We start from the raw sequence: 27,954 nt of genomic DNA, 5'->3' as shown, positions 1-27,954 counted from the left end.
ATCAGTGAATGTGATTGTTGTGCAACTCTCAACTCTCAAAACAAAGTATGGAAATTCCTAAAACCACATGAGAGCGGTTCTGAAGAAAGGTCAACAGACTCGAAACGTTGATTCTGCTTTCCCTGCACAGTCAGGCCTGCTGAGTTTCTCCAGCGATTTCTGCTTTTATTCAAGGTCTGCATCACCCGCAGTTCTTCATTTTATCGTGGGAGTTCTTCATTAGCAATGAAACGTGGGGGTGCTAAATATTTGTGTAAAAAAGGCACAGGGTTAGGCGACCAAACTAAAACAGCTGGAAACATAAAGTGCTGGACATCATAGCAGGCCAGGCAGCATTCATGGAGAGAGAGCAAGCTAAGAGTCATCTGAACTCGAAATGTTAGCTTGCTTACAGATTCCAGCACCTGCAGTAATTTGCTCCTGAACTGAAATGGCTGATGGCTTGTATGTTAGTCTGTTATGTTCAAGTTAGAGAAGAGGTTTCACAAATTAGGGTTGTATTCCCTGGAATTTAGAAGGTTTAGATGGGGAGACTTCCAATACATTAAGGGAACAGATAGAGTATATTGAAAGAAATTATTTGTGATAGTTTTGGAGTGCAGGATTAAGGGATAGAATCAAAACCTGAGCCCTAACCTTTCAGGAAGAAAATAAGGATGCCCATGCACCTCTGCACAAAGGGTGATAGTAATTTGGTACCTTCTTTTGCAAGCTGCCCTTGATGCTAAATCCATTTTCAATTTGCAATCTGTGATTGTTAGGCTTTTGTTAAAGGTTTAAAGAAATATAAGGACATGGAATTAGGTTGCAGGTCACCCATGGTCTCAGTGTACGACAGAACAGGCCGGCGGAACTAAGCAGCGTATTCCAGTTCCCATGTTTTAACATTCCTATGTTTGTTCCTATGAGGTCAACAGCACTGGTGCCAGACTGAAAGACACGAAAGGTGAAAAAAGGTGAGTGCAATGGCATTTTAGCCCTGGAGTGCCTATTATTTCTCTCACTCTTTCTGCTTGTGTTCATTGCAGCCATGATGATGTAGTCATCCTTGTCAAACCATGCAGTTCCTCATATCCCCAACTGTTCATCCATCACAGATGTCAATCCTTACGTTTATGTAATGCCAACCTTCCTTTCATAGCCTCCAAATGGTAAATGTTCTTCAATCACCCATCAGCATGTGCCATGACTCTCACCCATAAACATCTCTTTTCCTAGATCATAGATCATAGATCACAAGGTGGAGGCAGAATTCAAGGTAGAATTTGAATTCAATAATTATCTTGACTTAAGAGTGTAATGACTACTATAAATTCATTACCAATTGTTGGAAAAACCCATCTGGTTCACTAATGTCTTTAAGGAAATTAAATTTTCCATCCTTGCCTGGTCTAGCCTACAGGTGATTCCAGACACACAGCCATGTGGTTGACTGTCAACTGCCCCCTGGGCAATTTGGGACCTGCAATAAAGGCTGCCTAGCCAGTGACACCCTCATTCCCTGAATGAATAAACTCCAAGAGAAAGAAAGTATCATGACAGCATTCAGGGTATCCTGCACACTCCCACCTCAGTGTTTTAGTGGTGTTTGCAATGAAGCTGCACAGTGATGGCGTGTGATCTCTTGCAGTGGATGCATCTCCCAAGGTAATCCATAGATCCCTTATTTACCCAATGCATGCAGTTGATGACGTCCTTCACCTATGGGAGGCCAGCCGCAGCCATACAGCTGCAAGTTATCTCATTTTGACTGTGTCGACTGGTAAACAAATCAGCCCTCATGTGCATCCTGGTGGCAACTGGAGAATCCTGTAAATGTCTTTGGTAAAGCCCTGAAAGGATGTAAAGGAAAAGGACATCAAGAGCTGTGGTTACTCTGACAGTTGCTGCTAAAGCATAGCCACCAGGTTTGGATGATGGCAGGTTTTGTACCAGCAGGTTGCCCCACCCTGAGCCTCCAGAAACATTGAGCTTGAATCCATAAAGGACATTTCTTTCTGTGGATGGTTTGTGTTGGATAGGATTTTCTGCAAGTTGTATCTCTTAGCTTCTCCGTCCTCTTGTGTGGAGCTTCAAGTCTGTGGGCACTAGGAGGTTGCTATTTTATTCCTCTGTCCTTGTTCATTTTAGTTGTCAACTGAAGTCTAAAGCAACACAGAAACAGTGACACTCATGTTGATTTGATAGATCAGCTCCTTAGAGTGCAATGGCCTAATGGCATCGTTGTTAGACTATTAATTCAGAGATGAAAGTGTGTTGCTGGTTAAAGCACAGCAGGTTAGGCAGCATCCATGGAACAGGAAATTCGACGTTTAGGGCCAGAGCCCTTCATAGGAAAGCATGACAGCATTTACTATTAATTCAGAGAACCAAATAATGTTCGGGGGACCTGTATTCAAATCCCGCCATGGCAGACTGTTGAATTTTAATTCAATAATTAAACAAAAAGCTGGAATTAAGAGTCTAACAAAGACCATGGCCAATTGTTGGAGAAAGCCATTTGGTTCACTAATGCCTTTTACGGAAGGAAACTGCCATCCTTACCTAGTCTGGCCTATATGTGACTCCAGACTCACAGCAATGTGATTGACTCTTAACTGCCCATGAAGGTTCCTGGGATGCTAGAAAAGGAGCTCACAATTTTGGAAAACATTTCAGAAGTGGGTTTCGCTGGTTTCCTGCATTAGGAGTGGGATCCAAAACTTTATGAAAGATTGGGAAATTGCAAGATAGACAGGGTCTGTCACCTTCCCACTGATCGGATGTTCACGGAGGAGCTTGGCTAAATGAGATGGTTGACAGCTTCGGTTCTGTACCTTGTTCTATATTGCCCAATGATTTCTTCTTCAGACGTTACCACATTTCACTGTGCTTTTTTTTTTAATAATCAACCATTGCACAGTAGAGGTTTCTGCCGCTCCCTATCTCCCTTTCTATATTGATTTTGGAAAAGACTGGGCAAAGTGGCCTGGCAATGTATGTCCCACATGTTTTGAAATACATCGAGTGAACAACTAACAACAGATGGACTATTACTCAGCTAATAGCTGCTGAAATAATTTTAACTGTTGCAATGTTTTGACAGCCTCAGTGAAATCATTGAACAATTGTAAACAGCAAATTGTACAAAGGTGCAATTTACATACTAATGTCTCTCTGGCACATGTAACAATTTTACCATTTGTTAAGTGTCGAAAAGATTGGTTTAATTTCCTTAGACGAATCTGGTTCTCATCCCGAAGGTACCATGACGAAAATAAAATTGAAAAAGAAAGCAATACAAAATTAGGTTACTTGGAAATCGAGTCATTTAGAATGAAGCAGCAGCAATCATGTATTCATAAAGTGCCACTGGAACAATGCTTAGTTCATGCTTGAAAGAGGCAAGTTGGCTAGGAAACTTGAACTGTTTCCTCCCCCCCCCCACACCTTAAGAAAATGTTGCTCTGGACACTTAATTTTGACCGTTTACAGAACATCATTTTATGGCCCTATTTAAGCTGATCATGGGACGGTGATGATTACAAAGATAAAGATCAGCCATTTTGGATTCAATCATACTGGTGAAATGTTTTTATTCCATACAATATAAGATTTCAGGACCATTGAGAATGGTTAATAGTAATCCTGAAATACTTCTTTCTCTTAGTCTGTCTTGCGAGAACCAAGGTTGACTTGATTCTGGGTGAAGTGACCAGATGGTGATGGATTGAACACCCTGCCCCAGATAGGGCAGGTGGTGTTTGAAAAGGTAGGTAGGCAGGATGCTTAGGGTTTCTCATGATGCTTCAATGTTTGCAGATGGCCTCCAACTGAACTTGTTGGAGATGCTCAAGATGCCCATCACTTTTGTCAATGCTCCTTCTTCAGTCTGGGAAGTCTCATACAAGAGAGTTCCATGAGATAGTGGGAATATTGTAGTTTTAAAGGGCGGCTTTGAGAATATCATTGAAGCTTTTTCTCTGGTCTCATGGTTACCACTTACCATGACAAAGCTCAGATTGAGAGCTTGTTTTGGAAGTCTTAAATTTGACGTGCTAACAATGCGCCCACTCCCCCACCAATGCAGCTGATCGACAATAAATAATTGGGATGTTGGGCTTTGCGAGGACACTTATAGTGGAGTGCTGTTATCTTTACAAGCTTTAGCAGATGCCTCACTGGTGGTATTTATCTTGGGATTTGGTGTGTCCACCAAACATTGTTTATGTCTCTGATGCATACAAAAGGTCAGGTAGCAATACTGGTCTGTGGACCCTGAGCTTGGTGCAGGGCTTGATGATGATCTTCGGATGGCCAACAGTGATGCTGGCACACAGGACAATCTTTAATTGGGCCATCAAGGTTTGTCCTCACTGGGACAGGTTCTCCAAGGTGTGAGAATTGACCAATGCTTTCCAGTGACTCACTTAGGATCTTGGACAGGATGTGATATAGAAGCAGGTTAATAGAGGACCTTTCATTTGTAGTTGTTCAGCCTAAGGCCTATTCGTTCATACACCTCTGAATGTATCAATGTTGTCTTGGAACACCACATCAGAGTGTGTTTTCATACAAGTGTCATCTACCACTCGATGACAGAGGTTAGGGTGGCCTTGGTTCTATGTCCTGCTAGCCCAGTTATAGGCAGGAGGGTTTCAACCTCAGGGTTGTGGTTTTGAGCACCACATGCGGTGCTACTATTTTTAGACACCTAAACATCAGTTCATATCACAACCTCAGATAAAAGCATGGTATGCCGTTAAGAATCTCAGTTACATTATAATCAATAAGACATAACTTGTCCAGGCAGTTAGAATTCAAAAGTTAAAACTGGAAATCATTTTTTTCCCAAATTATTTTCATTTACTAAATGATCTGTGTTCAGCAAAAGATTTGGTTTCATCCCATTATGTCTGCACCTCAATGAATTTTGGGCACAATGTGATGTTGAACTCTTGATCCATTAGCTTCACCTCTGTGCTCACTTCTTTGGACAAGAATTGTCTCCCTGCTCCATCAATCTTTTAACCCATCTCCAATACTCTCATGCCACCTAGACCCTACTCTTTGGCCTTTTACTTCCACTTGATATTTTCAGCGAGAACTGTCAACGTGACATCAACTGTCTCAATTCCTTGACTCCACTCACCCACTCGAAGCTGTCTCCCTCTGAACCTGCTGCACTTCACTCTCTCGTGTCTAACCTTAACTTACAGAGGCTGAGAACCTCTCTGACACTTCCTCCTATCTGCCCCTCCAGATTATGACCACACCATTGAATATCAATCTATTATTTGCAGGACTGTCACTGGCCTCCGATCACTGGAGATCTTCCTCCACAACTTCCCAGCTTATAGTCCTCCAATCCCACAGAGCCTGCTTCTATCTCCTGTCTAAAATCCACAAGCAGGAATCCCTAACAGACACATCACTCCAGTCTGTACCTACGCCATAGAACTTATTCCTTCCTTTCTAGATTCTATTTTCTTTGTCCACTTACATTTGTGATTCTTCGGACTTTAATGGTTCCACTGCTTCCTGTCGCCTGGCCCTAGCCACTGGCTCTTCATCATGGAAGTGCAATCCATGCGTCCATTCCCCATCAGGATGGTCTGAAAGCTCTCTGCTTCTTGCTAGAGAAGTGGCTTGAACTATCTCCATCCAACAGCACTTTTCCTTTCACTTGCTCCACTTTCCTGTCTCTGTATGGGGTATGAGGAACATTTCTTGTTCCAGTCCTGCTTGTAAACTCTTCTCCAACATACTGACAACATCATTGATTTTGCTTCCAATTCTTTTCTAGAATTGGCAAAATAATAAATTTCCTTCTAATCGCCATCCACCACGCAATCTTCACTTTTATTTTGTTCACCCCTGGCTCTTCCCTTCTCTTTCTTGACTTTTATATTTCAATTTCTGGAGCCAGGCCATCACAGAACCACTGACTCTCCCTGTTACCTGGAAAACATCTCCTCACACTCTACTTTGTGCAAGGATTCCATTCCATTCTCCCAGTTTCTCCATCACATTGGTTCCCAATATATTCTCCAACATAACTTCCTTTTTCTCCAGTGTGTACCTAAACTGCATGACAGACAGTACTTTATCTGAGCGGAAAGTGGGAGGGAACATCATGATGAACCCTGGTTTCACCTAAGATTCTGTACCAGCCTCCCAATACTTTATCTGTTTCGAATATTTGACTCATAGAATACCAATAGTGCAGAAAGAAGCCATTTAGCCCATCATGTGCACACCAACTCTCCAAAGAGTAACACACCCAGACCCTCCCACCCTATCCCCATAACCCCACATTTCCCATAGCTAATCCACCAAGCCTGCATATCCCTGGACACTACGGACAACCATGGCACATCTGTGGAGTGATTAGGGGGGGGGGTTGGGGAGGGACCGGAGAACCTGTGTAGACGCAGGGCGAACATGCTAACTCCACACAGACAGTCACCTTAGGCTGGAATTGAACCTGGTCCCTGGTGCTGTTAGCCACCTGCTTAAAGTACATGAAGCTTGATATATAAAACTGGTTGGATTCCAAAACAATAATGATGAAGAAATATTTTGTTAACATACTGGTAGCAATCAAGGTCGGAATGGCTAAGGGTGCTCCATTTAGAAAATGACCAATTCTGTTTGGGTGTGCTTTAGAGTCATAGAGTCATAGAGATGTACAGCATGGAAACATACCCTTCAGTCCAACCTATCCATGCCGACCAGATATCTCAACCCAATCTAGTCCCACCTGCCAGCACCAGCCCATATCCCTCCAAACCCTTCCTATTCATATACCCATCCAAATACCTCTTAAAGTTGCAATTGTACCAGCCTTCACCACTTCCTCTGGCAACTCATTCCATACACGTACCACCCTCTGCGTAAAAAAGTTGCCCCTAAGGTCTCTTTTATATCTTTCCCCTCTCACCCTAAACCTATGCCCTCTAGTTCTGGACTCCCCGATCCCAGGGAAAAGACTTTGTCTATTTACCCTATCCATGCCCGTCATAATTTTGTAAACCTCTATAAGGTCACCCCTCAGCCTCCGACCCTCCAGGGAAACTCTTGGAAATAGATTTCCATTGACACCGATAAGTGAATTTGGCACTTCCTTTTTCAAAATAATTAAATGGACTGTACATTTATAAGACATTTGGTAAGTAAATGGTGGAATCTAAGTTATCTAAGGAAAGTAAATCTTCTTTACATAATTATGTTCAATTATAAACAAAACTACAGAAAAAATGTCGGTACATGATGTTGATAAGCAGCACAATGTTGGGATCATCCACATTGAAATGATCTCATATTAAACTATAAATATAATTAGTCGCACCAATGTGCTCTATTTTAGTTATGTCACATCATCTTTGTACTAAATAATGGAATTTTGTACACAATTGAACAAACAGCATGTTTCCTGTTGATAAGTCTGTTGTGACAAGTGTAATCATTTATTCTGCATGTATTTGTCATGGATATGACACAATATACTCTCTTTATATAATAAATATTATCGACGACTTTTATTTCAGTCATTCAACCAAAAACTAACATCAATATTAATGTCAGCAATTATACAAAAACAGCTGGAAAAGTCTCAATAATTTCATTGGTCTTTAATCAGAGGAATGGTTCCATTTACTGGACATTTAAAGGTATGAATTTCCAGTTGATGCTCTCCTATGCCCAGACCATGTGAATGAATTAAAGAAAAATAAAAGTGCATAGCTTTGCATCTATGCTTCTAACTTGATTGGTTGTGGGTCCGTTTTCTGAACTAGAGGCCAGTGCTGTATGATAGATTCTCACCACAGCTCATTGTGGTGTAAGATGGATTTGGTATATTTGCTGCCACCATTGTCTTTTCTGGTAGGGACTTAGTGAGTCGTCTGGTTTCATGAAGGACTCCCCACTTTGTGGATTAATAAGAAGAACTCTTCCTCCATAAAGAAGATGTAGACTATGGCATGAAAACAGCTTTCTTCAATTTACATTTTTATGTTAGACAATGTTACATGTCCATGAGGGAAGACCTCAATGTTAGATTTACTCTGTCAAGGTCCACAGTTGTTCTTTTCCAGCCAAGTTATATTGAGTGCTACTTAATACACATCTCAACATTAACCTTTCAGACCATTACACTCTTGAACAACAACTCGAGCACATAAACTGCACTGATGTTTGCAGATCAGTGCTACCGGAATGCTGCAGTAGCAGAAGTTCCATCTTTTGAATGAAATATAGCATCACCTTTAAGATTCCACAATGCTCACTTGATCAAAGTTAAAATCACACAACATCAGGTTATAGTCCAACAGGTTTAATTGGGAGCACACTAGCTTTCGGACCGACAGTCCTTCATCAGGTGGTTGTGAAGGAGTCCAGAACTAGAGGGCATTGGTTTAGGGTGAGAGGGGAAAGATATAAAAGAGACCTAAGGGGCAACTTTTTCACGCAGAGGGTGGTACGTGTATGGAATGAGTTGCCAGAAGAAGTGGTGGAGGCTGATACAATTGCAACATTTAAGAGGCATTTGAATGGGTATATGAATAGGAAGGGTTTGGAGGGATATGGGCCGGTGCTGGCAGGTGGGACTAGATTGGGTTGAGATATCTGGTCGGTTGGACTGAAGGGTCTGTTTCCAAGCTGTACATCTCTATGACTCTATAACTCTAAATCACACCCAAACAGAATTGGTCATTTTCTAAAAGGAGCACCCTTAGCCATTCCAGCCCTGATTGCTACCAGTATGTTTACAAAATATTTCTTCATTTATAGCAAAAGTTTACAGTGTGATTGTCCTTGATTGTCTGTTGAGTCTTTCATCAGTTCAAATACCACAATGGTTTCACTTCTTTCATGTGTAAATCATATAACTTTTTTAAAAAGTTACATTCTCAGGTTAACTGTAACAATTGGTGTAAGCTAGACAATATGTTGACGGTGTTAGCCCCCAGTCCAACACCAGCATCTCCAACTCTTGATGAAAGGCACTGGAATTCTCTCCCAGTCATCTTGTTTGATCAATGTGGATACCCACCTTTCTGGTGTAAATAGAAGAGTTTTATTGGGTTGCTGCAATCATTTCGAGATTAGCTGAACATGACCTACATTACTACAGGGTCTGTTAGGAGCACACCAGCTGCAGAACTGCCTCTGCCTTTATTCTGAATTCATCCACATGACATCATCACAGTGTTAACTGCACTCTATCAAAAATGAACCTTTTAGACCCTTTAAGATGAAATTACAATCTCACCCAAGATCCTGGGATGCATCCCATCCAGACTCAGATTCTCAACTTTTTAAAGAACAACTCTGCCTTATGCCTTTCTGTCCTATATAGTATTTATCCTGACCCCTCCTTTACCAGCAGTCTGAAGCAGCTGTGAAGTACTCATTAATGCCTCCAACTGCCCACCCTGCCTTTTGCTACGTTTTAGTGTGTTTAAAAAAACCCGAATTCTTATTCTCTCTCTTTGGTATTCCTTTCCTTAGAGTTTCTCTGCATGTTTATATTTAGCTTGTTTCTCCATTGTATTGTGAAACCTACATTATTCCAAAGTGCCTTTGTTTTTGCATCACAGTAAAATTATTATCTTTAGATCTCCAGGGAGCTCTGGGTGAATGTTCTTCCCTTTCTTCCGAGTGGAAATGGAGCTACTCTGTACCAAAACTATCCCCACATTGATGGCCTCCTATTGTTTAATTAATAGTTTGTTTCTCATTCTGGGATTACAAACTGCCTGAGCCAAATCTCTTTCTGACTCAATGAAGTTCAGCCTTCTACCAATTAGATATTTTAATGTTAATTGTCCTTCCCATTACTATTCTAAACCTAACATTATGGCCACTGTTCCTCACGTACTCTCCCATTGAAATGTACCTGACTTGCTGGACTTTGTTCTGATTTTGCCATTTGAGACCATTCTCACACGCAGTGGAATGAGAACTGTCCCTTCCTGAATGGCAGAGAGCTGAAAACTGGGTCCAGAATATTTACATAATTTAGTCTGTGCATTGATTAAGATCCAGGTTCTTCTACTAAGTTCATGGTGCCAGAACCAGAAACAGAACACTTTCATTTATAGAGTCATAGAGATGTACATCACAGAAACAGACCCTTTGGTCCAACTCGTCCATGCTGACCAGATATTCCAAGCTAATCTAGTCCCAGTTGCCTGCACCTGGCTCAAATCCCTCTAAACCCTTCCTATTCATATACCTGTTCAGATGCCTTTTAAAATTTGCAATTGTGTTAGCCTCCATCAAATCCTCTAGCAGCTCATTCCATACATGTACCACCCTCTGCGTGAAAAGTTGCCTCATAGGTCTCTTTTATATCTTTCCCCTCTCACCCTAAACCTATGCCCTCTAGTTCTGGACTCCCCGATCCCAGAGAAGGGTCTTCGTCTATTTATCCTATCCATGCCCCTCATGACTTTATAAACCTCTATGAGGTCACCCCTCAGCCTCCGATGCTCCAGGGAAAACAGCCCTCGCCTATTCAACCTCTCGCTATAGCTCAAATCCTCCAATCCTGGCAACATCCTTGTAAATCTTTTTTGAACCCTTTAAAGTTTCACAACATCCTTCCAATAGGAAGGAGACCAGAATTGCACACAATATTCCAACAGTGACCTAACCAATGTCCTGTACAGCTGCAACATGATCTCCCAACTCCTGTACTCAATACTCTGACCAATAACGGAAAGCATACCAAACGCCTTCTTCATTATCCTATCTATCTGTGACTTTCAAGGAGCTGTGAACCTGCACTCCAAGGTCTCTTTGTTCAGCAACACTCCCTAGGACCTTACCATTAAGTGTAGAAGTCCTGCTAAGATTTGCTTTCCCAAAGTGCAACACCTCTCATTTACCTAAAATAAACTCCATCTGTCATTTCTCAGCCCATTGGCCCATCTGATCAAGATCCCTCAAAGATAAATTTTAGTCATAATGGTACATTAAATCATGTTTGAAATTTGATATTACATACAGATCAGTTTCCTTCAACTCAGTATGTGACATGACTCATGACACTTATGATTGAGGGATAGAATCGCAATGTGTATTTGCGTGTCATGTCAAATATCCTTTTGTGCATATATCCTCAGGATTTTATGTTTCTGCCCTATTAATGCTCTATGGCAGGAGGGCTTTAGACAATGGTCTTTCACCACTTTGCCTTTGAGGTGCCTGCTCCAAGATTTGACACATCCCTTAACCCATAACCCTGGACTTTCGAATGTGCCAGTCTGCACCACTCAGTTGTCAATAACTCTTTGCACCAGAAGATCAGCAAGTTTTAGACAGACCAAAGAATACCGTCACCATCTTGATCATCCTCTAGCTCATCTTATCTCAGTGTGCATTCCCAGGAACCGCACATAAACCAGAGGACCTAGTATGAACATTGAAAAGAAAATACTGGGAGAAATGTTCCCAGGCATTGGACAACATAGGCATGGGCAAGAAAGTTGGGACAATTGTGGGACATTGGCAATGATGCAAATCTCATTGCTGGCAGCAAAAAGCATAATTCCTAAAGTAAATGCTGAATGGTGAGTAGAGACTCTCATTAGGGATTACTGAGTGACCTATTTGCAAGTATTAACATCCTATTATTGGTTAGTCTTGCCTCATTGATATGTTGTTTCCCATTCGTCCTCGAATCACATGGAAACTGCATGGTGACAATTCCCAACATGGAAGACAGGTGTCTGGTATCTTCAGTTCGTCCCTTGTTCATCCAGGACTCCACTGAACATCAGTCAACAACACTTCAGGGTATTCCCCACAAGCAGTGACTGCATGAAATCCCAACCAAAGATAAAGGCATCCAGCATGTATTAGCCTCTGATTCACATTCTCGCTGCACTTTAGCGTGCACTGGTACCTTTCGTTGCAATGCTGCTGGACAATGCACAGGCAAGCAACCAGCTGATGGAGACGACTATGCTGCATCGGTCTCATTAGGATATTTGATGTTCCTGTTATCACTGCCCTGCGATTCTTGTAAGGCCACTTAACAGCCTATAAATTTGCTCATCTATCTCCTTCCCACAATTTGGTGCAAGTTAGATTAAATAAACGGTCTATAGAGATATGGGGAAAGAGAAGTCCATGAATGGGTATATTTACATGAAATTAATGATTGAAATGTATAAAGTTTAATGCTATGATTTCTTAAACATTCCTACACTTCTCAGTTTATGAAATCAATAAAGATATTTTAAATAGGAAGGGTTTAGAGGGCTACAGGCAATGGGGCTAGATTAATTTTGGATATCTTGTCATTGCAGGCAAGTTGGACTGAGTGTCTGTTTCCATGCTGTATAGCTCTATGACTCTATATTCCTCGTTTCCCTCTTTAGGACTTAAGATGTTAGGAGCTGAGCTGCTGAAATTCAAATGCTGTGATGTTGCATGTCTGTAATTCATTAGCTTGAATATTTTGTCAATCATCTACTTTTATTTCCTCACTTTCAACACCTGTTTATAAATTCACTTGGATCTTTCACTAACATTCATGTGCAAGATAACTGTTTTTATTGACCGTGTTATCTTTGTTGCTTAAGGGAAACTAAATGCTGTCCTCGTTTAGTTGGAATTCTCAACATACTTTTCGAAAGAGTTACAGCCTTGGTCTACATTTTAATAGGAATCAGCCTGCCTTGTGTTATGTTTTTCCATTCACCCACATCTTGTTTATCAGTGTGTTTCACCATCCAGTTCTGGGATTGGCCTCTTCCTGCACTTCCCGTAAAAGCCATGTTATTTCCACATTGTTTGTTCTTTGTATATCCCTATTTGGCTGCAACGTTTGGTTCCGAGAGATTTTAAACAGACCTTTGCAGCAAAGTCACTCTCAGCCTTATTGCCTGTTACCTGAGTTATGAACCGTTCTCGCGTTTTTGATTTGATTCCTTTCAAATTATTTTCATCAAGCACAGGATAAAAATAAATCTGCAGGTTTGCAAGTGACCAGCTTGCTGAATTTGTGCTTTCTGTATCTGCTCTTGTAAAACAGGACATGCCAGTTAATTAATGAGTAACTTTCAATTCAATCTGATGTAATTCGAATGCCCCAGTGTTTAGCGATATCTCTATACAGTAGTTTTTAGATTAGATTAGACTTACAGTGTGGAAACAGGCCCTTCGGCCCAACAAGTCCACACCGACCCGCCGAAGCGCAACCCACCCATACCCCTAACCTAACATTTAGCATGGCCAATTCACCTGACCCGCACATCTTTGTGACTGTGGGAGGAAACCGGAGCATCCGGAGGAAACCCACGCAGACACGGGGAAAACGTGCAAACTCCACACAGTCAGTCGCCTGAGTCGGGAATTGAACCCGGGTCTACAGGCGCTGTGAGGCAGCAGTGCTAACCACTGTGCCACCATGCCGCCCACTAGTTGTCCCACTTCAGAATTCTAATCTTGCAAAACTCCATGCCTTGGCAAGTTTCCAGAAACTGCTGGATCCAACAAATAAATGCATTCAAGTTTTGATTTAAATCGCATCCTTTTAGAACATTGTTTTTTTGGAGAATAGAATTCAACACAATTCATTGTTTTATTGTTAAAGACTGCGTTTGGCATAATAGGATTGAAAATATTTCATTAACCATTTCCTGGCATTTGATTGAAATCCCAGTAATCTTTCGAACTGTTATAGAGGAAAAGGTATCATACTGATGTCAGCCCTTTGAACACAGTTAAATGCCCTCTCCTCTTTTCTCATAACCCCGCAATATATTTCCTTCTTAAGTATGAGTCCAATTTGATGGTTATCATTGAATAGGCTCTGACCACCCTTTTAGACAGTGCATTCTCTCCCATTTTGTTGCAGATGAACTCACAAAGCACCCTGTGCACATATTTAATGTCCGTGTAAATGTCTACAGATTGTGACTGACATTCATGCAATTATCACTGATCTCTGTTCCATCCAATCTCTATTAACAGTTGACAACCACACAGGAGCATGGAGGTTTGATTCTATGTGCAAGGCTACAAAAGGCATGGTGTGATTCGTACTGATCCAGTACCAATGATTTCAAATCAAGCTACCAACAGATTAAGGTGTAGAGAAAAGCGGTGAGTGGAATTAACTTATGTTTTGCGTTATTCACACCTAGAGTTCCATTTAATTGCGCAGTTCACGTGATTTGAGATGGAGTTTTTGCCTGATGGTTATCTGTCAGATTGCACTGTTAGAACTACATTGTTATAATTGTGTGAAAGTAAACACGGCGGTATTGCTACCTTGGAGGCTCAGTTAGATCTGTTCACAGACATATCTCTCGGCAGCTGCATAAACACTGGACCAGACTTTGCTGTCAAAATAGCACTCTGCTATTTATATGAAAATGATACCATAAAGTCAGGTGAGGAGCAGATATACTGGGGCTGAATCTTACAGCTTTTAGTTCAATCTGAATTGCATCAAGGTTCCTCGTTGAGTGAGTTCTGTCACCGTGTCCTACCAAAGTCACCTCATTAATCACTGACACCACTTTCATGGCATCCACCATGTCTGATTGCTGCAGCATATTCATATGCATCATGCTTGAAACATCCCGCCTTTCAGTGGATATCTGCTAAAGGTCCAGCATCCTTTGCACTGCTGCCATCTTTAAAAAAAAAACCAGACATGCACTGAGAGTTTTGAAGTGACCTACACAATCGCTGACATTTGCATTGGATGTTGCAGACAGTGGGCACTGTCCTGGAGGACAGCATTGGCCCTGAACAGACTGGTGCCAATGCTGGACTGCCTCCTCTCACAGGGTCAGCAGTGGAGACCATGATACTACACCATGCCAGCCCGGTCTGAGGGTAAAGCAGTCTCAGTCATCTGGAGGAATGTCCAGAAAGAAGTTCAATGTCCTTTTGCACACCGCCAGGGCAATTACCATCATCTTCACTCTCTGACAGCACGCACTCACTCTACCTGAACTACTAGAACCACTTCCCACCAAGGCTCATGCTCTACTGCTCTCACTATTGTCTGCTGCATCTTCCCTCATTCACTCTCACCCATCCCAACTCTTGACATCACTAACCCCGAATGCCCTCCGCGCTGCCAACTCACTCATTCGGAACATCTCCCTCCTGCATCAACACTAATACCTGTGCCACTTACTTTCAGCTCCCATAATACCCACTGCTGTCTCATTCCAGTTGGGAAAGAGGGCAGAAAGATTCAGGATGGGGTCCTGATGCCTGTCATTTGGCTCTTCACCTCTTATGAGGATAAGAATCAGGCTCTACCACCCCGAGCAGCTCCTGAACTGGTATCATAGAATACCCTTGACTTATTGTGCTAAGACTCCTTAGGAAGAAACAATCCCCTTTAGCTTGGCTGAGGTCTGCTGACAGCTACATTAAACTTCCTGGCTTTGTAGCTAAGCCTAAAATGGCAAGGCAAGGCAAAGCAGCAGGAATGTAGAACTGACAGCAGTCAGACATCTCTGACTGAGAGAGCAAAAAAGCAAAGCAAGGCAGGGTTGCCATGAGCATCCAGGGAGGCTCAGAGTAAGTGAGTGCTACGACAGTGAATCAACAGCCTGGAGCTGAGGCCTGGTCCAGTCCATGAGCTGGGAGTGTGTCCCTAAGCACACAATGTCCTCACTGGTGCACGTCGCAGGTGTGTGTGTAGATGGTGCCCTTGGAACAGGCCTGAGATATCAGTGGCCACTTTCCAACATGGAGGTCACTGGGAGCAATGGAGAGTTGGATCTGCCAGGAACGTGCTCTGGCTTCCTTCTGGTGAGGTTTGCGGCTGTGTAGCTTGTTTGGTGGGTTCAGTTAAATGATGTAGTATCTCACTGCTGCCTAGTGGGAATCTTGCCACATTGTTTGTGAGGAGCATAAAAACTGCTGCCAATTCATCCTGACATCAAGGTGGGTTTTCAAAGAACTCAACAGAGGCTGGTACCCTGTCACCCAGTCCCCCTTTATTTACATGTACCAGCTCTCAGAGTGAACAGAACCTATGACACTCCTCTTTATATCTGTCAGCCAAGGCTCCCTGATTGGACCAGGTTGACAGACCCAATCAGGGAGCTTGTATTCTATGGCATCCACCTGGCTGACCCTGTCACAGTTACGACATCCCTCGCCCTCTAAGCCCAAGGATATAGGCCAGTTCTTTTTCTTTTGTATCTCCTCCTGGGGTGTTTTAGCACTGGGTCAGGATTCTCTACCTCTGCTTCTAGAGCATTCTCCTCTCCAGGCGGCAATGATGTCAAGGTGGCAACATCCACTGTGTCCATCTCAGATTCCGAATTATCTTCAATGTTTGATGAAGAAGGATAACCCACAGATTCGGGAACAGTTGGAAAGGCTGTCAAGGAACCTGGCACATATTGCTCCCAGACCACTTGCAAGTTTGTAGCTTTTATACTATCCAGGTGCTTGTTAAGGACTGTTGCACCTGCCCCAACTTTATACATCGCTGAACCTAACATCACATCGACCATATCTCTTACCCATGCAGGGGCATTCCTGTTCCTACACTAAACTTCCTCCCCTGAAGTTATCTGCATCTCTTGCTTAGCAGAGTCTTGTTCTGTCATTGCTGTGCGTGATGCCGTTTCACCCTCCCCAGGTCTGGGAAGATCAGATTTAACCTGGTGCAGAGTCTTCTCCCCATTAGCTGGTACTGTCCTTGTAGTTGTGTGAGGGATGGTCCTATAATCAAACAGGAGCCAGGGCAGTTTGGTGTCTAGTGAAGCTGTAGGCTATTTCTTTAAGCCTGCCTTCAAAGTTTGGACTGCTCTTTCTGCCAGACCTTTGGACGATGGATAGAATGGAGCTTTCCATATGTGACAAGTACCATTCGACTTTTGGAAATATTCAAATTCCTCACTGGCAAATAATGGTGCATTACCTGTGACCTACACTTTCAGGTGTCTGTGTATTGCAAAAGATCCGCGCAGTTTCCTGTTGTTGTCCCCACCTTGATAAATGAACTTTATGCATGAGGAACCACTTTGAATGGGCATCCACAATGACTAAGAATATTGAGTCCATGAAGGAACCTGAACAGTCGATGTGTAGCTGAGTCCCATGAATATGGGGGAGCTGCTGGCAGTAATTATTGTGTTTGTTGGATCAGAAATGCCAGTATTAATGTACGTAGCATCAAGTCGGCTATGCGATGTGTTTCTACGATGGCCTTCCTGGCCAACGTTAAAACTGATGTCCTGTTTCTGCAGGAGTGTGGGATATCACACCTCAGCAGCTACAGGAGATGCTCGAGCTTGTGGGCCCATGGGCCGTCAGTTTGGTCGGGGCCAACAATAGCTACACCTCAGGCCTGGGTATCCTGTTGCGAGGAAGCAACTTCACCATCTCCGAGTTAAAGGAGGTGGTGGGCGGGCGCCTCCTCATCACCGACGTCATGTACAGGAATGCTCCCCTGAGACTGATTAATGTGTACGCCCCAGTGGGTAAGAGGGAACGGTTGGCTTCCACTCTTGCTGGCTATGTCCAGGCCGGTCATTCTGGCCGGAGACTTCAACTGTATCATTGATGCAGATGGACGACCGGTGGAGGGGACAGTAAACTGGACGCCACGTCCAGAGCCCTGATGGACACGGTAAAAGATGCCAAGCTGCACGACGTCTTCAGCACCCCTGCAGATGGAGTGCAGCGTAGATACACCTGGTCACAGGCAGACAGGTCTATCCGCTCAAGGATAGATTACCTGTTTGTGTTCCGAATGCTCTCAGTCAGATCCACCGACGTCAAGCCGGTGTTCTTCGCTGACCACTGCCTCCTGCTGGCCAACTGTCACCTACAGGACGAGCAGCGGGCTGGTAAGGCAACGTGGAAGCTGAACACAAAGCTGTGACCTCAGGAAACATTGAGGAGCTCAAGAGGGACTACGCAGGTTGGAGAACCGTGAAGCCACTCTTTGAGTCCCCAGCGGACTGGTGGGAAACAGTAAAAGGGAACATCAAGAGGTTCTTCATCCTCAAAGGTGTTCAGGAGGAGAGAGAGAGGCGGGGAAAACTGTCCCAGCTCCAGGAAAGTATGCAGAACCTGCTCCTGTTGCAGACGATGGGGGTCGATGTCACGGAGGATCTCAAGGAGGTGAAGGGCCAGCAAGCCTTGCTCTTTGCCTTTGAGGCCTCCAAGTTAACCTTCCGGTCCAGGGTCCGCTCGGTGGAGCAGGACGAGACGTGCTCACGTTTCTTCTTCCAGAAGGTGCACAAAGAGAGCTCTGTGCTCAGCAGCCTGAAGGAAGAAGATGGCTCGATAATGTCATCTCAGGCTGACATCATGAGGCTGAAATCCTTCTATGCCAGTCTGCATGACGCGAAGCCGACCGACAGCGTGGCCTCCCAGTTGTTCCTGTCTTCTATCACGGAGGTCTTAGACGACAGAACACACGAGAGGCTGGACCAGCCGCTGTCTCTGGACGATCTGACCAAGGCCCTCGAGTCCTTCGAAAAGAATAAAACTTCCAGAAGCGACGGCTTACCGGTCGAGCTCTATTCTGCTCTGTGGGACTTGCTTGGCCAGGACCTGCTGGACGTGTATGTCAGTATGCTTCTGGCAGGAAGCATGAGTGAATCCATGAGGAAAGGCATCATCTCCCTCATCTACAAGCGGAAGGGGGAGAGGGAGGAACTCAAAAATTGGAGACCAATCTCACTGTTAAATGCGGATTGCAAAATTCTGTCAAAGGTAATCGCCAACCGGGTCAGGTCTGCTCTGGGGTCGGTGATTCACCCTGGCCAAACCTATGCTGTGCCGGGCAGGAAGATCGCTGAGAGTCTCGCACCCCTCAGGGATACGATCGCCTACGTGCAGGACAGAGGGTTGGACACCTGCCTGATCAGCATGGGCCAGGAGAAAGCCTTTGACAGGATATCACACAGGTAAATGAGTGATGTTCTCTCCAAAATGGGCTTTGGGGAGGGAATCTGCAATTGGATCAGACTGCTCTACACCAACATCGTCAGTGCAGTCTCAATCAATGGGTGGGAATCAGATAGCTTCCCAGTCAGATCTGGAGTCAAGCAGGGCTGCCCTCTCTCTCCTGCCTTGTTTGTGTGCTGCATAGAGCCATTTGCCGAGTCCATCAGGAAGGATGCGAGCCTGAGAAGGGTGACTACTCCTGGCAGTGGGAGCCTGCAGGTTAAGGCCTCCCTGTACATGGATGACGTCGCCGTTTTCTGCTCTGATCCGCTGTCCATGCGCAGACTCATGTGCATATGTGACCAGTTTGAACGGGCCTCGAGGGCCAAGGTAAACCGAGGCAAGAGCGAGGTCATGCTCTTCGGGAACTGGGTCGACCAAACCTCAATCCCCTTCACTGTCAGGACGGACCACCTGAAGGTGCTGGGTTTGGGGGGGCTGGGGCGTGCGCCAAGTCTTGGGAGGAGCGTATCCGCAAAGTGAGGCAGAAATTGGGCAGATAGAAGCCACGGTCGCTCTCCATCGCGGGGAAAAAACCTGGTCATCAGGTGTGAGGCATTGTCATTGCTGTTATACATGGCACAGGTCTGGCCTATTCCCAGAACCTGTGCCACTGCAGTCACCCAGGCCATCTTCCAGTTTATATGAAGGTCAAAGATGGACTTGGTCTGAAGGAACTCGCTGTACAAAGATCTGGGCAACGGGGGAAAAAAACACACCCAATGCCACCCTCACCCTGATGGCCACCTTTGTGTGTGGCTGCATCAAGCTGTGCGTGGATCCCCGGTACGCAGACACCAAGTGTCACTACGTACTGAGGTTCTACCTGTCCCCGGTGTTGCGAAGGATGGGCCTGGCCTCGCTGCCGCGGAACGCTCCGAGTAGTTGGACCGTTCCGTATCACCTGTCCTTCGTGGAGAAGTTTATGAAGAAAAACATCTTTGACCACAAGTCCATCAGGAGGTGGTGAGCACGTAGTGTTCTTTAACCCTTCGGGAAAAGGAGAGGGCGGATCCTATCGAGCAGTTCCCTGAGCAGACTATCAAAGTCATTTGGCAGAATGCCTCATTGCCAGAACATTCCAACAAGCACCAACACATGGCTTGGCTGGTGGTGAGAAGGGCTCTGCCTGTGAGATCATTTATATACACCCGGACTCTCAGCCACACCGCACGCTGCCCTCGAAGCGGCTGCGGGGGGGACGAGACTGTCACACACCTCCTTCTGGAATGTGCCTATGCAGAGGAAGTCTGGAAAGGAATGCAGTGGTGTTTGTCGAGGTACTCCGTGCTGTACGGCCTGTTCTTTGGGACGCACACCGAGACGAACATCAACTGTGCCTGGAGGATCATCAACTCAGTGAAGGACGCTCTCTGAGCGGTCCGAAACCAGTTGATCTTCCAGCTGAAGGAGTTGACCCCGACTGAGTGTTGCAGACTGGCACATTCCAAGGTCCAGGACTACATGTTGAGGGATGCGCCGAAGCTTGGGGCAGCTGCCGCCAAGGTGCTGTGGGGAAAGACCACCGTGTAACATCTGCCTGCCTAAAGAAGAACAGGAGGCCCACCCAGTCATTTGGGCTCCGCTAAAACCCAGCTAAATATGTAATTGTATTGACATGTATATATGAATAATTACTCTGTCTCTGTCCAAGAAATGGCATGTTTACGGATGTATGGCATGACCAATTGTACAGATCATCAAAATATTTTATGAATAAAGTATATTCTTGAAATAAAAAAAAAGTTTGTTACCACTCTGGGCACTGCCCCACCGATGTAGTGATGTTTGCATCCAATTCTGGCCACTAGACATAACTTCTTGTCAACATCTCCATTTTGGAAACTACTGAATTACCCTGGTGGAGTTCAGCCAGTACCTGGTAGTGACCTTTGCCTGGGCCAATCACTCTCACTCCCCATAACAATAATCCTCTACTGTGATCCAATCTCTCCACGTTCAAAAAAGTTTCAGTTTTGGTTGTGATGACTTTTTGGTTTCTCCCATCACCAAAACTGTTGCAGTTTTGCCGGGACCAGGTCTGCATCCAAATCTGATATTGTCAGCTGTGACTGGAAGTGTGTCCAGAAAATGTAAAACCGTTGCAGACTCCTCCAATAGCGGTGCCAGTGGTGATGTATCTGACAATGTGAGGCGGCTCAATACATCTGCATTTATTACTTGGCCTTGCAGACAGTGTTCAAATTTATTATTATACGCACTTAGTATTACAGCCTACTACTGAATTAAGCCTTAAGTTATGAGCAACACTGCCTTGTCCTCTTCAAGTAGACCTAGCAGGGGTTTGTGGCATGTTATTATTAAACATTTACATCTGTAAAGATATTGGTGGAACTTCCTGACTCAAGTATGAGTGCCAAACCTTCTTTCTCTATTTGGGTGTATTTATGCTCTGCATTAGCTAAAGTCCTGGATGCAGTTACTATGAGGCATTCCTCCCCGTTTGGCCACTTACGAACCAATGCTACTTGATGCTGTATGGGGAGGCATCATATATCAACTTGGGATCATAGTTTGCCAACACTTCTACCCAGTGGAAAAATCCAGGAGTTGCCATCTGAATTGTAGCATTGAACAAAGCTGGCCACTGAAAATTTCATCAATCATTACAAGGGCAAGTCCAATTATAGCAATGTGACAAGTATTAATCACCTCCTTGAACATGGAAAATTAACTTTTCAAAGTGGTTCATCTCATTGTTTGGAGCATTAGTTTTTGTTTGAGATTTCAAAAGTGTCTTTTCTGTTTTGTTTAACCTTTTATTTCTCTTTCATGATCAAATCTTTCTTTCTGTTTATTCTTTTTGCTGTACCTGAGACTGAATTCATTTCCTTTCATTAAGCTTCCTTCACAATTCTTTCAATGGTTATACCTCATATCTCAAGCTGATTCGGTTAAAGAGGTATACTTCCAGTTGTTTTGTTTATTTGGGTTCCAGATGCTCTGTTTTGCACAGCTCGCAATTAGAGCAACTTAGTGTTCAAAGCATTTTGAGCTGAAGGTTGCAGTGACAAGTCTTAACTAATAGCTGACATTCTTAGCTGCCTAGCTGTAGGAAAATCTGGCCCATTATTAGTTACAGGTAGAGCTGACTAGTGCAGCTCCTGTTGGTGATACTGAGTGAAGGTGGTTTAGTGGGCATTAGTTGTCATGTGATTCTGCTGCTACAATAAGTGTGTTTCATCCAGGGCAAGTTGAGAATCACAATTGCATTGCTCAATTGATCTTTGGTTTTGCTGTAGAGTCCATTTTGAAAAGGGATCATGGGTACTATTGAATTGATTTTATGGCATGCGTCTGGGAGTTCACTGCACATAAAAGGTGCAGGCAAAGAGTAAAGTAGCGCCCTTTACATCTATCTGAACAGTAGCTGAAACTGTTTTAAAATCTCATCCAAAGAACAGTGAATCCAAAAAAGCAGTTCACCCTCACTCCAGTAGCTCAGAAGTCACACAACACCTGGTTATAGTCCAACAGGTTTATTTGAAATCATAAATTTTTGGAGCGCTGCTCTTTGTCAGGCGAAGTGACTTCATTAGGTGAAGGAGCAATGCTCTGAAAGCTTGTAATCTCAAATTAACCTGTTGGACTATAACCTGGTGTGTGACTTCTGACCTTGTCTAACCCTGTCCAACACCGGCATCTCCACATCATCACTGCAATAGTACAGAGACAATCTGGGTCACATGCCCAACCATCTGACTCCGAGGAAAGAGTACAATCAACTGACCAGACAGACAACCAGACATGAATTAAACAAAATCCATAAAATGCTTGGTTAAAATGGAATGAAAATGTAGAATTAATTTTACTGCTGATTTACTGTCACAAGGTGACCCTTTGAACATACTGCACTGACCTCTAGTGGTCATCATTGTGAGGTTAACTTTTGTGAGGGGTGAGATGTGAAATATCAAATTCAACTTTGATATTGTATTCCCATGAATCTGATTTTGGTCGTTCGTAACACTAGATGCAAAGCAGTGTTGCCACTATGTGTTGCACAAAAGGGCTAACTATATTTGTGATACTTATGAAATGGTGAAATAATCTTTGTTCTATAGTATTATAAGGTCACTCATTGCATATGAACCCTTCAAAGATTGAAGGAGTATTTCTAGTTAACCTAAGAACACAGCAACCTATGACTTGTTAAGTGGGCTGCTTATTTAAAGACATGTTAATGGTACTGGCTTTCTTGAAAACATGCTCTCATCTAAATACTGGAGGAAAATCTTTTTTAAAACTAAATATAAAATTCTTAAGGAGTCAGATAAATCCCAAATTAAGCTGAACCATGAATCTGTTCCATAATTGGTTAGGAGAAAGAAAAGGTAGATAAATTCAGAAAACCAGAAAGTTACAAAATTTGAAATTGAACATGAGAATAAGAAACCATCAAATAAATATATGGGAATTATTTTCAGGTTGAGATTTACTTGACGTGCAAAAGTGTCCTTTGCTCATGACACATTGAAAGACTCCTGGAAATGTTCAAATAATGTTTTTATGCCTTTTCTTATGACAGTGATTCTCAACTTTAAAATATGCTAACTTGAATTCAAAAATTAATTTTCTTCACATTAATCGTTCAAAGAAATTGGGTTTGAAATGTTTTTAGATTGTTTTCTGATTGTCCACAGCTTTGAAAAATTAGTGGGTTCTTTACTTCCTTCTATGACTGACTTATTGAGCTGAAATGTCCCAGCCTATGAGTGATATGGGCAATGGTGAGGCTGTTTGGAAAAAATGGCAAGAGAGCAAAATTAAGATTTTTGGCAATAAGAAAGAAGGGTTTGATTTTCCTCTTAAGGTTTCAAAGGCGGATTGACAAATTTACTTGTGAGCGGTGAGGGGATTAGTTGTATGCATCAACATTTCATTATCATCACATCTCACCTCAGATTGCCATTCTCTCTGGTACCAGTGAGAAATTAAATGGCATTCCTGATGAAGGCTTATGCTCCTGCTCCTCAGATGTTGCCTGACCGGCTGTGTTTTTCCAGCAGCACACTTTTTGACTCTGACCTCCAGCATCTGCAGTCCCCGCTTTCTCCTAGAAACTAGATGGCACCAATTTCCAATTTGAAAGAACAATAGTCAGGCAGCTTGCAGCTCATTGACACCTTCCCTGAGCCTCCATCTAGAAAAGCATTCCCCAACATCTCAGGGCATGCAACATTGGCTATGACCACCTGCACCCTCCATCCACAGAGGAAAGCACCACCGGCCTTCTTGGATTAGTTTATAGTAATTTATAGCACTTTGAGACTGCACTTTGGAACTCATTGACACCTTCCATTGCAATGCTATTGCCAGGTTGTTAGTGTGCAGGACAGACACCCACCTTAGGTGTTGGAACGTGGTGCATCTGAGGGCTCTTAGCTTGATTTCTTAGCTTTCACTCTCTTTGCACTTACATAGACACTCACAGCAACTGTGCCATTCCTTTTCTTTTATTGCAAACTGAAAGCCTGAAGCATGTCATGTTTACTAGTAATGGATCATCAAAAGGATACACATAGAGTCATAGAGATGTACAGCACAGAAACAGACTCTTTTGCCCAAATCATCCATGCCGCCCAGATATTTTGCATTAACCTAGTCACATTTGCCCCCTCAGATCCCTTTTAAATCTTTCCTCTTTTACCTTAAACCTATGCCCTAGTTTTGGATTCCCCTACCCTGGGGAAAAGACCTTGTCTGTTTACACTATCCATGCACCTCATAATTTTATAAACCTCTATAAGGTCACCCCTTATCCTCCGGCTCTCCAGAGAAAATAACCCCAGCCTATTCAGCCTCTCTCTTTGACTCAAACCTTCCAACCCTGGCAACATCTTTTCTCTACCCTTTTCAAGTTTCACAATATCTTTACTGTAGTGGGGAGACCAGAATTGAACGCAGTGTTCTAAAGTTGGCCTAACCACAATCACATATGACCTCCCAATTTATTGCTATATGACATTGTGCTACGTCACTCTTATGCCTCCATCAGGTGGCAGCAGTTTACATAGAAAACATACGGAATTTGCTTCAACCAACGTCTTTGCCCTTACACTGCTCAAGGGGGACTACGGTCTGCAAGAAGTCAGGTCTATCCTCAGTCAGGAAAGGTGGTGAGTTGGCCTGACTGAATAAGTAGGAAGCACAGAGAGGATTAGTATTTGGAGGGGGTTGGGGGAATGGGATGGATAAGAGGAATTGAGGGAAAGTGATGCATACAGTATCGAGAGTGGTAAATAGTGAGCCTCAGTGGGTATGAGGTAGCAGGGAGAAGTTAGTGGCACTTACACTTGTGTCATGCAAAAAAGCATGAACCTTCTAGCAGCACATTCCTCTGAACAGTGGACACCACACTGGCCCAACCTGAGGCTTCAGACCAGTCCGGCAGTGTGTGAAGAGGCACAGAGCTGGCATTTAAATATGGTGTCCACAAGTCAATGATATTTCTGTTGCTGCTGAGTACAGGGTTGCTCAAGAGTAGCGCCGTAGAGGTGAGGTGTGTACCAATGAGGTGAGGATGGGAAAAGCTACTGGATCTCACAGACAGAAGAATGAAGATTGTGTAAGATACGGTAAAAAGGATTACCACATCCTGCAATGAAAAGTTCTCCAAAAATCACAATATTACATTTTTGGCTGAGGCCAAGTTGCAATCAGCCCAGTGTTTTTTTCTTATTGACAATATTAAAAGTTTTGGCTGTGGAATGTTCGGGGAAATTTTATTTCAGCTTCTGGGTATTTTAATTCTCTTGTGAAAGATGCCTGGAGGCTGCACTCCAAAAGGAATGAGGATTTATTTTCTGCTTCTAGTTTCTATTATGTAACTATTCTCCAATCACGATTATTTGCTGGAACAATCACCTTGTCTTTTATCAAAGAAACAAAAACAACGACATTACCACAGATATTTAGACAACTGTTAGGTGGTGCCATGCATGAGAGAAAATATTTAGACTAGAAATGGCTTGTATCAATGAAAGTCTTTTTATTTTTGATAACTTAAGTTTACATGATCATATCAGACAATAGTACTTTTTAAGCTTTAAAACTGTCTTTGTTTTCCTGTTCCTCTTTCTTCAGGAGGGTACAGCCTGCATATTGTTCAATTCTCTTCAAAACTGCAGTACACCACAAATACTTTATGCTTATTTGGCTCTATAAAGCAGACAGAAAAACAGTTGGATTAAAATACGTTTTTTTTGTGCGCGTTGGTTCACTGGATGCACAGTGAAACCACCAGCATGGGTTTAACATCCTGCACCAGCTGAGGTTACCATGAAGAACTCTCCTTCTCAACCTCTCCCCTTGCCTGAGGTATGATGACCCTTGGGGTTAAACCATCATCCATCATCTCTGTGTAGTGAGAGAGCAGCCCTCTGCTCTGTCGAGACGAAGGCAACTTCCCTGAATCTAAATAGCCATTCCTGTTTAACCTGACCAACAGTTACTTTAAAAATTAATCCATAGAAAGTGATTCTTCCATGTCCTGATACAGATCCAGGAAGTTTATTTTGCACATATTGATGGCCATTTCATTTTAATACATCACCAATGACTGGCATCACAGAAGTTCCAGTCATACTTTTAATCTTTTGGAATAAAATCAGAAGCAGCAGTATTTACTCTTATGTTATAGTCTGAATATGCTAAACCTGTTCAGGCAATCAGCTACATTTTAATCTGTTGGGACAAAATAATTGTGTCAGAACAGGTGTTAGCTCTAACTCCTACCTGATTAAATGATTTTAACATTAATAGAAAGCTTATCATGAACCTGAAGCAGCATGTAATGACACAAAATGTTGTGTTCCTGCAGGATTAAGAGAACATTGGACCTGCATCAGTAATAACAGCACCTATTGATTAAAGAAAATGTCAATTTTAATGCATTTTTCCCATTTCCCAATTGAAGCATTTATGACGTGCCTGGGATCAGAGCCATTACTGCCTTTTTCATTAAGTCGAAATTCTGTCAATTAAACTCCTTCACACTTCCACAAGCAGCTCTGATAACATGGCATGCTTTAAAATAACAGTCGTTGATTTTCCACGGTCAATGATGTAGCATTGACTGAAGCTCAGCCTTTAATAAATGCTTGAAGTAACCTTCTCTTTATACTTGACCCCTTCCAATACAGCAAAACCTTATTTCTTTGACTGTCAAATGCACTGTTATAGTTGGACCTTCACTCCCTATTAACACAGAGTTCACCTCCTGGCTCTGTGAGCCATAGTTACATAACAATTACAGGACTCCGCACTCTGCCTTTCAATTCAATTTTAAAGCAAAAAATAACCTTTATGCTGGTTTATTTCAATTAATTCAAACAGTCGGATAATTTGTGCAAAAACAACTGAGTTAAGAGGGGTAGCCTGCACATTTGCGAAAAAGAGACAGCAATGTGCATTGACAACATTTGAGATGTTCTGTGTGCATTTAAACTACTTAAAGTGCAAAGTGTTTATTTTAAAGCATTCTTAATAATAAATATACTTTGTCCATTTTTAAACATATTTTCACCAAAAGCAAAGCAGCTAAAGCAAACATCAGCCCAGAGTGACAGTTCTGCCTCCTCTTCTTGATACTGCAGAACGCCGACAAATCTTCATGGATGAGAAACGATCATTCAGGGTCATATTCGTCTGCAACAGAACAGATTGTTGGAAATAAATAAACTGCTGGGAGAAGTACAAACTGCTCGAAGATACTCGGCATGGATTTGTAAAGCAAAGGTCGGATATGAATAATCCAGTTGAATTTTGGAGGGCTCTGGTGGTTAGGAAAATATCTACATTTATAGCTATCTAGGCTTTCAAAAGGTCTTTGAGCAGTGTAACACAGATGAAAAATCTGAAGACATTGAATGTCAAATGAAGCTAAATATGTGATCATTGTAGAGACAGAACACAAGGAGGGTGGGGTATGTATGTTTTGGAATAAGAAATGGTCCTTTAGTATTTTTTATAGATTTAACATCTGTCAATTAA

The 27,954-nt window shown here is 43.0% G+C and overlaps 2 protein-coding genes and 1 long non-coding RNA gene across 3 annotated transcripts in view; 2 read left to right on the top strand and 1 right to left on the bottom strand.

Moving 5' to 3' along the window:
- Positions 1-27,954, top strand: part of LOC132820461 (interleukin-13 receptor subunit alpha-2-like) — a 343,536-nt gene that overhangs the window by 48,617 nt on the left and 266,965 nt on the right. The gene's annotated exons all lie outside the window — the stretch shown is intronic.
- LOC132820217 (uncharacterized) lies at positions 33-27,789 on the top strand. The gene is made up of 4 exons (XR_009645183.1): positions 33-174; positions 910-956; positions 13,972-14,103; positions 27,558-27,789. It is a non-coding gene; the product is annotated as an uncharacterized LOC132820217 (long non-coding RNA).
- Positions 25,932-27,954, bottom strand: part of LOC132820215 (UAP56-interacting factor-like) — a 58,783-nt gene continuing 56,760 nt past the window's right edge. The window contains exons 9-10 of the mRNA XM_060832206.1: positions 27,488-27,609; positions 25,932-26,121 (exon numbers count right to left, since the gene is read on the bottom strand). Coding sequence (XP_060688189.1) covers positions 27,514-27,609 — 96 coding nt within the window. The 3' untranslated portion in view covers positions 25,932-26,121; positions 27,488-27,513. The remainder of the gene's footprint in view (positions 26,122-27,487; positions 27,610-27,954) is intronic.

The sequence above is a fragment of the Hemiscyllium ocellatum genome, chromosome 11 (genome assembly GCF_020745735.1).
Source record: "Hemiscyllium ocellatum isolate sHemOce1 chromosome 11, sHemOce1.pat.X.cur, whole genome shotgun sequence".
Lineage (NCBI taxonomy): Eukaryota > Metazoa > Chordata > Chondrichthyes > Orectolobiformes > Hemiscylliidae > Hemiscyllium > Hemiscyllium ocellatum.
This window is presented reverse-complemented; position numbering and strand designations above follow the sequence as displayed.